The sequence below is a fragment of the Chlamydotis macqueenii genome, chromosome 2, assembly GCF_036417535.1.
Source record: "Chlamydotis macqueenii isolate bChlMac1 chromosome 2, bChlMac1.mat, whole genome shotgun sequence".
Lineage (NCBI taxonomy): Eukaryota > Metazoa > Chordata > Aves > Otidiformes > Otididae > Chlamydotis > Chlamydotis macqueenii.
The window spans coordinates 120,842,418-120,854,967 of record NC_141557.1 but is presented as its reverse complement, the minus strand read 5'-3'; the positions used below and the strand labels follow the sequence as shown (position 1 = coordinate 120,854,967).

Here is a 12,550-nt window from a genome sequence, read left to right as displayed (position 1 = left end):
GCATGCTGTTTTGATGCTTTTAGATACATTTTTAAACATCAGAAGACCCAAAGGTTTTAGTGCTCTTGGAGCTTGATAAAGTTGATTGATATTCTTATTTTTTTTATTTGACCCTGGGTTTTCTGTAGCAACTGCAGTAAATGCATAGCTCTAAGATGAGGTTTCAAGTGTCAGGAATGTAACCATCTTCTATTTTTACACTTGACCTCATTTCTATTTTCTTTTTCTAAAGGCAACAGGCATATGTTGTTCTGTTGCTGCTGGAAGTGAGTTACTTAAATAACTTGAAATGTTTATGTGCAATAAGCTTTTGAACTTTAGCATTGGCTGAAATAGTGAATATTTTGTCGTGGGCCACATTTTGCCTATTCAAAATTCTATGAACTGTGAGTTGATCTGCTTAAGAACTATAGCTGCAGAAACTGCTTTTGTGGTAAACGGTCAGGAAAGTGTTTCACTTCTGGTACTAAACCTGCTTTGTGTTTCATTATAAAAGTGGATTCTCCCTCCCCACTCCCACCCGCCCCCCAAGCTGTTGGTTGCTCTCTAAAGGTGATAACTGAAAGTAAAGGAGCATCGTACTTTACTGTGGTTTGTTACCTTCTGGTCACCACAAACTAAATTATTAAGCATTTCCTTTCATGAAGAGAAAAAAAAGTTTTGTTTTTAAAAGGTTGAGTATTTGTCTTGGCCTTTATGTCAAGGTGTCTTAGTTGGTTTATGATCAGGATAATGTTAAAATTTGCGCAAATGTTTGTCACTTGTATGCCTTTCACCTTTTCAAACTAAACAGAATAAGATACTCCAAAAGTGGAGTTTTTATATATCTCTCTACAGCTCTTCTAATTCTTTGACTGTTATGGCTTATGTAAACCTGCTTGAAATAAGTATTCTCTGTTAAATACCCTAGCACAAAGCTGTGTATTGTGGCAATGAGTTTTGCAGCCTGGTCACTCTGTAGCTCACTAATTCCCGTGAAACATGCACAGACAGCAGTTTCTCTTCTGAAAAACAGGTGCATGATACAGACTCAGTGAATATCAGACATCTGCATGTATCATCACTGATTCATCTCTGTCTTACAAAGTCCTAGTATTTTAGTCTTACCAGTGAACAAACTGCTATTACCTCCTACCTCCTGTTTCTGTGGGTCTGTTAGGCCCTCTAGAAAAGCTTGTTTTCTTCCCCTTTCTCCCAGCCAGCCTGTGATAAAGCCGTACTCTTCAACTAGTTTATATTGGATAGACTTAAAATAATTAAAGGCTGGGAACTGGCAGAGCTCTAAGCACTCCTCTCAGGAGCGAGACCTTTAAAAAGTGTTCTGTAAGAGGACTACCTGGTTCTTCCACGGACTTTACTGTCAGAGGGATCTTGTGTATGTTGGTCAAGCTGACATCCTTTGCTTATGAGATCCTTTAGTGGAACTTTGACAGGTTATGAAGCCATCTCAGGCTCCCCAGAGATGAGACCATTTCATGCAGTGTCTTACAAACAAGCACCACCAAACATTGGGCTGGGTAGAGAAGAAATATTAATTGTTTTGAAATCTACAATTGGTGGGATACTGTAAGGTGCACAGAATTGGGGCAGAGCTAGTGTTCATTTGCTCATAAAGGTTCACATATAACCTCTTGAGATGTAATCACCAGTTTGCATATCGCTGACCTCTAATGGTGTGCGGCAGACTGGCAACTATCATTTTATTGACATCTTATCACCACATATTGTGAAAAAAAAACATACCGTGCTCCTCTGATCAAGGACTATTCCCAGGAACTGTCTAGTTCCACCACTCAAGCTGCATCATACACTGCCGTAGACACCAGTTCTTGTCGTTGTCAATCAGGTATTCAGACTTTTGTTAGCAGTTAACTGCTCTCTAAAATTATTGGAATAATTTAGAATTTAAATGTTGTAGACAGTATTGCTGGACTGACACCTAACAAACTTTAGTTATTTGGTTTTTCTGATCGTACTACCTAACTGCATCTTACTGCTTCGGAAAACGGTTTTCAGAGTACTTAAGAGGCTATTTTCTTATCAGCACTTGCGCTTCAGAATGTGAGAATGAGCTGGTTGTTAATACTGTCCATCAGTAATGGACAAACTCTTTATGCCTGATGGGCTAACGTCTTCTTCACAGGTAATAATGTTAGGTGCTTAAAATCTTACAAGAATTGTGCAGAGGTGGTCTTCTTCCAGTATTCCATTAAATTACAAAAATTTAAAGCTTTTTGTAACATTGAATTACTAGATTAAAAATGTTTATCGATACCCAAATCCCAATACCTGTGTATTTGAAGTGGAGAGTGGGTGAAAAATAGTTTAGTGTAGATGATGAACAGATGCTCTTTACTAGTGACTAATGACTTACTAAAGCTGGGTGGTGAGACAGTTTTCCTGTCTCAGCAGGGAGCTTTTGCAGGGTATAATTAAGAAAGGTGAATTAGTGGCCCAGAGAGCTTTCTAGGATGCGACCACTGAAGCTGGATCTGTGGTGACCATAGTGACAACTGCTGGAGAATCATAAGCATAATCCTAAATAGAGAGCATAGCTGAGCATATAGGACTGTTTTAGTACCTGTTGGGTATAGATCTACGCTTCTAAATTTCATAAACTATCGTGCACTCTAGGGTTCACCCTAGTATGGCAAAACTCCACTGTTAGCTATGTCAGATGGAAATTGTGAACTGTTATTTGTTTTGAAGTAGTCATTCAGAACATCTTTATATGGTGCCACAGATGGGAGACTTTGAAGAAGAAACTGCTTCTGAAGCCTGGAAGGTTCAGCTTTGCAAATATTTTTTTTAGTTATCCAGATTTTAAGCAGTGAGGAGAACTGAGTCAGGATGTGGTGTTAAGCTACGTATTAGAAGTTCCATCCAGGAAATACATAAGATTCTTTGGTTTGCTTTGTAATAAAAGGTAATAGATTTCAAAGTCTTTATCAGTATACCTGAAAACAGGCTTGGCATATAGAACTGGTATATAGAGAATGTTCTTTTCAGCATTCAATCCTTGCCATCATATGAAGAGTGTAAACAGAATTTCTGATGAGAAAAACAAATCCAGTACAGAAGAAAATATAGACTTAGAAAGGAGTGTATCCCAGTTCGAAGAAGGAAAAAAGATGTGAATTTTTTTTTTCCTCCTGGATGGACAACCAACAAAATTTGATATTGTTTTATTATTTTTTACTTTCAGTTACTGTGAACTGTCTCTATTTAAAAAAAAAAAGTAAGGAAAAAAAGAAAGTAAAAAGGTTTGCTAGACCTTCAGCAAGGTTGGTCCAAAAATTATGCGTTTTTGTAACTACCAAGGTTACGGTTATTTGATCATGAAATCTGTGCTGATGTTTTTGTCACTGCTGATACATTTGTGGAGTGCTATAAGCTTCAGTGCATCTTCTGAGAGAAACGCAGTACCACGTGTGCTGTTCGGTGTGTTCAGGTGACTGAGGGTGGAGGGAGAGTGAGAGCAAGCACGCACCTGGAGTCTTTGTATAAACAGCTGTCGAAGGCCTAAACAGGAGGATCAGGGCTTAAGCTTACATCAGACTTGACAAACATTTTCTGCCCAAGTAGGTCAATGCAATTCAGGTTAAGTCAGTAGTTGTAGCTGTTTACGTTCATTTGGCTTAACTTTAATCCTGTGGTCTGTTCCTTGTTCCATTGCTATATTAAAAAGAACCTTGAAGTATGCTTTGTGGAGTGCATTACATGGGAGGGCTGACTGTACTTGTTTTTGTACTTGTTTCTGTTGAACTTGAAAAGCTTCTTGAGACAATCCACTGAGCAGTAGGTTAGGAGTGAGTGTTTTTGAGTCTGGTGTTGCAGTGTTTCCAATAGAGTTTTCCTTAGTGCACCAAGTAGTATGTTAATATATCCTGAAAACAGCAGTTTTCCTTGTTTCTAAACTACTTGGAGTGGTAAATAGCTGTGGAAGAGAAGGCAGTTCAATAGCACTTGCTTTTCCAAAGCATTTAGTCTTTTTATTGCCTTTAGTAGCAGCTTAGCAGCAATGCATATGTATAAAAGTTTAACAAATGTTTGGGAAGACTTCGTTGTGAAGTACCTTTGTATCCCATCGTTTATTCTCATTTTTGTCATCACCTACTACAATTACTTCCAGTTCACAGTTCATATTTTGGTTTTCTCCAGCCTTTGCCTGGCAAAGCTACTGTTATGTTTTCTCTTTTCCTTTCAGATAGTAATCAAGCATTCTGTTTATTCAAAAAGTCCTGCGGAAATCTTACACTCAGTTCTGCAGTTCGGAGTTGAATTTCCTCTTGTGCGCCACTGTTAGAAGACTTGGGAGGAAAGGGGAAGCTAAGCTAAAAATTGAGTCCTTTTGTTGTAGGAGTTGCTGGATGGCACAAGAACAGGCAAAACAATCTTGAGTTCATTACGGCTGCAGGAATGGCAGGAATTGGGTCTGAACAGAAGTAGGTCTCATGCTTGGTTGGTGGCCCAGGAAACTTTAAACCTCTGCTGATCAGAGTGGTGTTGCTGACTCCTGCCATGAGTAAGCTGAAACTATAAAATGGGCTGAAGTGTCTCAGGCCCTCGTGCACATTCCTGGTTAATTCCTTCGTATTGCCAGTCACAGAATATTCCTTTCTGGAGAAGCTTAACACCTGACTCCTGTGTATGTGTTAGACTAGCTCAGTGGTTTATTGTTGTCTCTTCTGCATCCTCCCCTCCTGGGTAAGGGGGAAAGTTCTCCAAGCAATTCTGTATGCCATCTATGAGTTTAAAGTAATGTATCACAATGTTGATTCAGTGTGGTATGGTATGCTCCAAGCCAATATCTTAGTGGAAATAATTCTGAGGAGTAGACTTGAAATATGGCTGATCCCACTTATTATATTCTCTCTTCTGTTTTTTTATCCTTTGAAACAAAATAAGAGTCAAGTTAGGAGGCTGAAATAACTTTTTTTTTAAGTAATCTATGTAGAGTCAGGATGTGTCAATATTACAAGATAGTAAATTTGTAAGATACTTAACATTGTATGGATTTGGCAAAGGTGAGGTTTTGTCTGTCAAATTAACTGGGTATCTTGCTGGCATGGTATTTGATCTGTATTTAAGAGAGAGTGCAAGTCCTTAGTGACCTAAGGAATTAACTTGATGTTAATACAAATGTATTTGTAAAATTTCTGAAATGTGCAAAAGTTCTGTCCCTTTGAGACCTGGGAAAAAAAAAAACATCACCACCACCCACCCTCCCCTTAAAAAAAAAAAAAGAAAAAATAAAACCACCACCACCAACAAAAAAACCCAAACAATAAAAATCTTGTCAAACTTTAAACCTGATTACTAACTTTCTAAGTCAAAGTTTTGCGTAGGTAATAAAATAGGGAAGAATTAAAATGAACTCAGATTGTCAGCACTCTTAGATTCATGTAGCCAAAGAACACCTGTTCAACCAATGTGACAATATTAAAAAGATAATCAGATATTATTTATGATAAGGGATGCCAGTAAAGTTGATTACAAGTTATGTCAGAAACAGATCAGAGGTGTTGTGATACAGTTGTGTGGATTTTTACAGAGGTTGGAAAAATGTGTTGACATTTTATTTTTATTGTGAATCTGAGAAGAAACTTCAAGATAAAGTGTACCAACTTCTGAAAATAAATTTATAAATAGTGTAGATTGAGAAAGTTTTTTGATTGTGGTTGGTTTTCATCAGTTAATGAACTGCTTTTTATTCAAAACTAAATTGAAATTTTAACACTTCTGTTAAATTTCTGTTGGCTTCTGTATTCCAAAGATTCCCAAGGCTAAAGGCAATTACTACATTTTGCTAACGTTATGCACCCTTCCCCTTTCTTCTGAAATTTCTATATGTCTTGATGTGATAGGCATCAAAAAGCTGCTCAGGCTCTTTGTGGTCTGTGTTCCCTTCAATTTAGGTGTCAGTGAGCTTCACAGGATGCTTTCTGTGAGCTTTGCAGCTATGTGGAAGGTTTTATCATAGTATGTTCTGCTATCTTCATCTTGGTCCTGGCTCAGCTTTCTCAAGGAAGCTTTTGACTAACTTGCCCTTTTTCTCCAGCTGTGCTAAAATAGCTTGTGGTGTGGTTTCTTTTGTGTGTTTAAAATAGTAGAAAATGTATCTGACTTAACACATCCATCGCCTCTGTTAGAAGCCAGTAATTTTACTTTCATAAGGTGAAAGCTTACAAACATAAAAGCTTTGTGATATTTTGCTTCTCTCCAAAATATTTCTCTCCAGTGCAAAATATTTCCCTGCAGCACAAGAGGTCACCTTTAATGAAAAGATCTATTTCTTTAACTTCCTAGGGTGTTTCTTGTTTTATAACAAAAATACTTTCCACTTGAGTAGCGTTTTTTGCTTACCGATAGCCGTAGAGGCCAGAGTAGAGCACCATAGTTGATTTCAACGAAAGCGAACCAAAAGCAGGATACCCAAAAGCCAAGCAATATCACTGTCTCTGCCTAGCGTCATCTTTTCCAGCAGGGAGCAGTGCATCCAGAATAAGATAAAAGCTTCAGAATAAAATAAAAGCTTCAATCACACTTCAAACTAGCTGTTCCATTCTGCTGCGTAAGCAGCCCGTTCCTGAGAGAAGACTCTCCATTTGTTTTCTCCCCTGCTTCCCACAGGGTCATGCTGTGTACCAGGAGTTTTCTGTTCTTACCTTTGAGATTCTGGGTGATAACCATTAATGAAGGTCAAGTGCTTGGTGGGGGTCACCAGTAGAAAAATCTTGTGATAATGCAGTAACTTTACCTCTCGGATAATACCAAGAATATAAAATGACAAAGTTCTTGAAGAAATTAATTCTGTTTTAGTATAGTGGCTAGATTGAAATTAGCCAATGTTATTTACGGGAAAGAAATTTTATGTGAAACTAGTGAAGATGCTTTTTGACAGAAGTGGTGAAGCGTTGGGTTGGAGGATTGCCTTTTTCCTCTCTGAGGGCAGCCAGCTGGTGAAGCTCTCCATCTGCTGGTGCCAGGTAGCGGATGCAGGCAGGGCTGGAAGCAGCATTCCTGTTTCTCAAATGCAGCAACGGCTTTTGCCTTCAAGAAACTGAATTCTTACATTTGCTCTTTAGTTAAAATCACTTCCAAACATTCTACTCCAGGATGTCAGTGAGAATTGGTTTTGCTTCAGACGGAAGCACACAGCTGTGTGGTGGTCAGTCATCATTTCACTCACAATTTTACCAATGCTCTGGCAGCCCTGAGCATTCTGCCCCTTCTCCCCCACCCTGTTGTTTGTAGTTAAGGAGAAGCATTCTGACGGTATGATCTGGTAGTTTGAGCCTGTGAGCTTGGAACTTTAAACCTAGCTGTATATCTTAGCACTGGTACTATATGGGTATTCATCTTTATTAGTGACTTGGTGTCTTATGTAAAGTAATGCAGGGCAAGGATAAGGAAGCAGACATGTCAGAGCTGAAAATAGAAATGATGTTTCCTTTGTTGGAAGACTGTGATGGCCATCTAGAGAGGGAAGGGTTAAGAATTGTACAACATTGGTGTTGGATACTGTAGAAACTTTTTTTAAAGCAAGAAGAAAACAGCAGGCCAAAACAAATGTCAGAGTTTAATCATAGTTTTCCCTTATTTAGGATTATGTGCATCTTTACATATGCCCTTTCTGCTCAGAACTGGTCTTTAATAGTTTTAGTACTCTTTTGGTTATGAGCTTGGTGCTCAGCAAAGTGAATCTACTCGTTGGACTACAGACCAGCACATGAGCACATTTTTTGCATTCACGAGGATGTTACAGTGCTTTACTTCAGAATCCTTGCTATTTGCAGTTTAATAAACTCCAAAAGCCTTTGTTTAATGTTGGGGGGGGGGTGGAACCCACCAAATTTGAAGTTGCTTTTAGTTTCTGGATTTTTCCATTTGGTTTTATGGAGAGGTTTATTAGTACTTTTTTTTTTGATAGAGCTCTGTTAAAACACGTTGGAAAGTGTTCTAAGAAGGTTCTTCATTTGAAGTGTTTAACCATAAAAATTGTGTTGCCGTGATCCTCACAATGTAAACTTAGGAACCAGCTTCGTTCTGGTAACTTAAATGCCCTTGGGCGTCTGGCTTGTGCTTGTGAATTCCTGACTCAAGAGTTTGCACAAATAGGCACATACAAAACAGGAATTTGCTGAATTGCGTTATTCTCAGATAAAACCTTACATTCACAATTTTAAAAAGAATACTCAGTGAAATATAGTTGTTTGAAGAGGCAGGTGGAGTTTTTTGAAAAGTGATATTCAGCAAAGCAATTAAAAGAGTAGAGGTGAGTGTGTCTTTGGTGTTTTTTTTTTTTCTTTCTGTGTCAACTAGGTTACCTAGAACGTGCACCAAGATTCCTTATGGTCTTTTTCTTCTTTTGGCTATTTAAGCTGAGTTTGTAATTAATAACTAGCTCACTGTGGGTAGTCTGTTCATCTGGAAGTAGTGGATTAAACTTTTTTTTGTTTTCCTTCTTCCAGTCTTCCGTTGCTATTTTGCTGGTAATTCATGCAACATTCAAAATATTAACATACAGATTTTATGTGTTTAGTGATTAACAATGTAATAACTGCAGATAAAATACAGATCTGAAGAAATTATTTCAAAGTGCATATGCCGTGTAGAATTCTTAAAACTTGCTAGCGAACTTAAGAGCCAGCAAGGTGTTGAAAACTTCTAGGTGCGTAAGGAATTTGCACTCCTCTAGTGAATATGACAGGCATTAGGAGGAGCTTGGATGCCCAGAGGGGTTTCCTGCGCTGAATCCAGAACAGTGCAATGTACGGTGGTGTCTGCGCCAGTATTCTGATTCAGCTCCCAGACATGATCGCTTACCTGGCTTTGTCTATCACTGTGAGGTGATTTCAGAGCATGTAAACCTGATTCCTTTAAAATGTAACTAAGTTGGTACTTCCTCCAACTGCTGTTGGACATTTAGTTCTCAGGATGTGACTAGAGCTAGTCCAAAGGCAGTTGCTGTCCCTCCCAAATTTATGTAATATGAGTGGTAGGTTCTTAGCACTGTTTTCAAGTTCTGTGTAAACTCTTACGCTGCACTGCTTGCTAATGTAGACAGCCCATGTTGACATATTAAAGCTAACGTGAAAAACGTCAGATTGAGTTAAAATCTGAAGGGCAGAATTTTGATTAAATGCTATCTGTCCTGACTCTTCATAGTTCTGCTTTGTAAAGTGGTCCAATAGTGATGATATCTAGTCAGCCTCTAGTAGTTGTTGATGATTTGTTTCTCTTTGGAAACTCAAGTTATGTGAACATATCTATTTTCCAGGAGTCGTTTGTGATGTGCTTCCGAAAGAAGAACTGAGAATCCATTACATACATACAGTTTTGGGAAAATCCTTCTCCTAATGTATTTTGCAAACTAATTGAATTATCATAAAAGTTCAGCATGGGAGGAGCTGTGAGTGCTGGAGAAGACAACGATGACTTAATTGATAACTTGAAAGAAGCTCAGTACATTCGCACTGAGAGTGTGGAGCAAGCCTTCAGAGCAATTGATCGTGGTGATTATTATCTGGAAGGATACAGGGACAATGCTTATAAAGACTTGGCCTGGAAGCATGGAAATATACACTTGTCAGCACCTTGCATTTATTCTGAAGTCATGGAAGCACTGAAGCTTCAGCCTGGATTATCTTTTCTAAATCTGGGTAGTGGAACCGGATACTTGAGTACAATGGTGGGATTAATATTAGGTAACTTGAACGTTTTTATTTTAATGTAGTGTTTCTGCATATTATAAGATTATACAAGCCCTGGAAAACTTTATTTTTACTGCTTAAAAATGACAGTACTAAAGGCTGGGTGTTTGAGATGTGTTGTTAAAATACTGTATGTTATCTACAAGCTGTTAACTGACACTGCTATTCAGTGACATCTCATGGAGTGTTTTGGAAAAGACAGTTATTCCTACTTGCCTTTCTGTAGTTTCAAATTCTCATTTGAAAGGAAACAGTCCTTTTGTGGCTTAAAAGGAAAAGGCATAGAGGAATGATTTTTGAGGACTAAAATTTTAGTCTGCATTTGCACTGTGTTTATGCCCTTACTTTAGGTTACTATTTTGATCTTCAGCTTATGGAAAGAAAAATCTAAATTGCAAAGGTTAATGACTCTTGAAGAAACTGAATTGAAGAACTAAATCTCTGTCAGGGTGGAAACAGTTATTCTAAAATACATTTATTTAATCATTTTATTAGTGAGAAAGTTTTGGAATGTAGGCTGGTAAGACTGGTTAAGCACTGCAGGCCTGTGGGTTTTTTAAACTGTTTTAACAAGTTAGCACTGTGTTTTTTCTTCTGTTTTCAAATGTATTTCCTGGATGGGAAAAAAAATGAATGAAATACTACTGTCTACATCTAAATTTTAAAACCTACCTTAGAGAGAAAAAAGTTTTAATTCTCCCCCCTCACCAATATTATGAACACAGAGCATATGTACTAAGATTTTTTTTCTTTAATTTCATTACATGAAATAACTTCATTTATTTTAGTATATAATTTTCGAAGATATAACTTTGACTATGTTACATGGAATTTTCGTATTTCCTTGCTACAGAAACCTTGATGACAGGTAATATACAGATTCTGCATGTATTTATTTATATACACAACTGAGGTGTGAAGAGTTGATTTGGTAATTTTCGAGTAGTTTAGTTAGTTTCTATTGCCTGCTCTTATTTATTAAAGAGTAGAAATTATTCCTAATAATACATAACAGACATCATTTGTTGGCATCTCTGGCAGTGTCTTTTGTTCTAGTTAATACCAGAAATGAGATTCTACTCTTCTCTTGTGGAAACAGGAATTATGTTCATTCACAGGTAAAAATAAAGAGAGATATCTACTCCGTTAGGGTGTTGCTTTGCCCTTTTCAAGAGTGTTTCTGTTTGAGAGTAGATATTTTTAATTAGGTTGTAATATTCTAAATTCAGTGTTACATTTCAGTATGAAAGCAACCAGTAAACATAGCTACATTTTTTTTCTCTCTAAAATGTTTACTCAGGGTAGTGAGTAATGGTATTCATTTATTTTTCTGCCTTGTAGAAAGCTTTGTTATTTCATTATTCTTCCTTAACTATTCTTTTAAAAAAAAGAAATTGTGGCTTATGTGTATTGCACTTCTACCTGTGTATTTGTCTACCCTGTTTTGAGTGGCTGTTGGTTGGCTGTTGAATGCTTCTGGGTTTGAACTCTCCTTATCAAACAGAATTCCTATCCTTCAGAATATTCTTTGTAGAGTTGAAGAAATTAAATGGGAAAAGACTTGTCTACTGCAGAGGGTGAGATGGGCTGACAGCCCCCGAGGAGCACATTGGCACTGCAGATGTTCCCACAGAGCCAGCTCAGGTGCTGGTACTTCTCCAGCGGTGCTGAGGAGCCTGGAGCAGTGACTGCTCTGCTACTTACAGAAGCAGACTTTCCGTGTTTTTGTTGTGCTGTACCCAGTCTCTGAAGTCTACTTAGCATTGCAATGTGGTTTGAGTGCTAGGCTGAGGCACAGAAGGTATAAGTACAATTTGTGTGCCTTTCTTTTCTTACTCTGCTCCCTTTGGTGGAATTACTAGTTATACATAATAATTCTTTTTGGTTTGTTTTAAACCAGGGAACAGCTACTTCAACAAAGAAAAATAAACATGACTTTCTGACAAGTAAACTATATGTCTTTTTAAAAGCTTGCCTTTTTTTTTTTTTTTTAGCTTAATTCAGTGTGCAGTGCAGTTAGTAAAGGAGAACCATGTGTTTTTTGACAGTAGTTGGGTATCTTTCAGTTTGGCAATGTAGTGAGTGCTGTTTCTGCCAAGTTAAGAGTGTCAAAATGACTAGATAAAATTAGCAAATAATTTGAAACTGGTGAACACTTAAGTATAGCAACATACTAAAAAAAAAAAAAACCCATCACTCTATAGAGGTTAAGTTAACTGTTGTTGATGCTGTTAAAATGTAAGGGTAGTTTAGACTAGATGGTGGAGCTGCTAGCTCGTTGTGCTGAAGGAGGCCAGTTGACTTTGGAGAGCAGCAGAGAAGTTGGTTTCACATTTTTAGAATGACTGACTCTTTGCTTAAATGTACAGCTGTGACTTTCCTGATGAAAGAAGAGAACATGTTCCTCATATTTCTGCTCAAATTATGAATACTGTGGTGTGTCATGGTATGATGGTGTCTCGCATTCATATATTTAATTTCAAGCTGTTGGAGCAACTGACATTTACCACTTGTTTTAGTTCTTTGTTTTTCAAAATTGAGTATTAAAATTAATGTATATGTGAATTTTGGGACAGATGATGTTGATGTATTTTAAATTTATATTATGAGGTTAAAGAAATGGCAATTAAATTTTAATTAAAGAAAACATACCTTAGATGCTGCTGCATGCTATAGAACTGTAACTACACTGGGTGGAAACATCATAGCCTATTACCATGCAACGGAATGTTAACTAATGAAACAGCTAGAAAGGGATTGCCTATTCTAATGCTTTTCCTAATGTGATATATAATAAACTAAATTTACAGTAGGTATGAGTGTCAACAGGAGGT

The 12,550-nt window shown here is 37.4% G+C and overlaps 1 protein-coding gene across 4 annotated transcripts in view; it reads left to right on the top strand.

Moving 5' to 3' along the window:
- PCMTD1 (protein-L-isoaspartate (D-aspartate) O-methyltransferase domain containing 1) overlaps window positions 1-12,550 on the top strand; it is a 46,293-nt gene that overhangs the window by 9,875 nt on the left and 23,868 nt on the right. For 2 of the 4 annotated variants that reach the window (XM_086740798.1, XM_086740797.1), the window contains exon 2: window positions 9,284-9,710. The exons of the other annotated variants lie outside the window; for them this stretch is intronic. In XM_086740798.1, coding sequence (XP_086596924.1) covers window positions 9,404-9,710 — 307 coding nt within the window. In that variant the 5' untranslated portion in view covers window positions 9,284-9,403. The remainder of the gene's footprint in view (window positions 1-9,283; window positions 9,711-12,550) is intronic. 4 annotated transcript variants of the gene reach the window in all.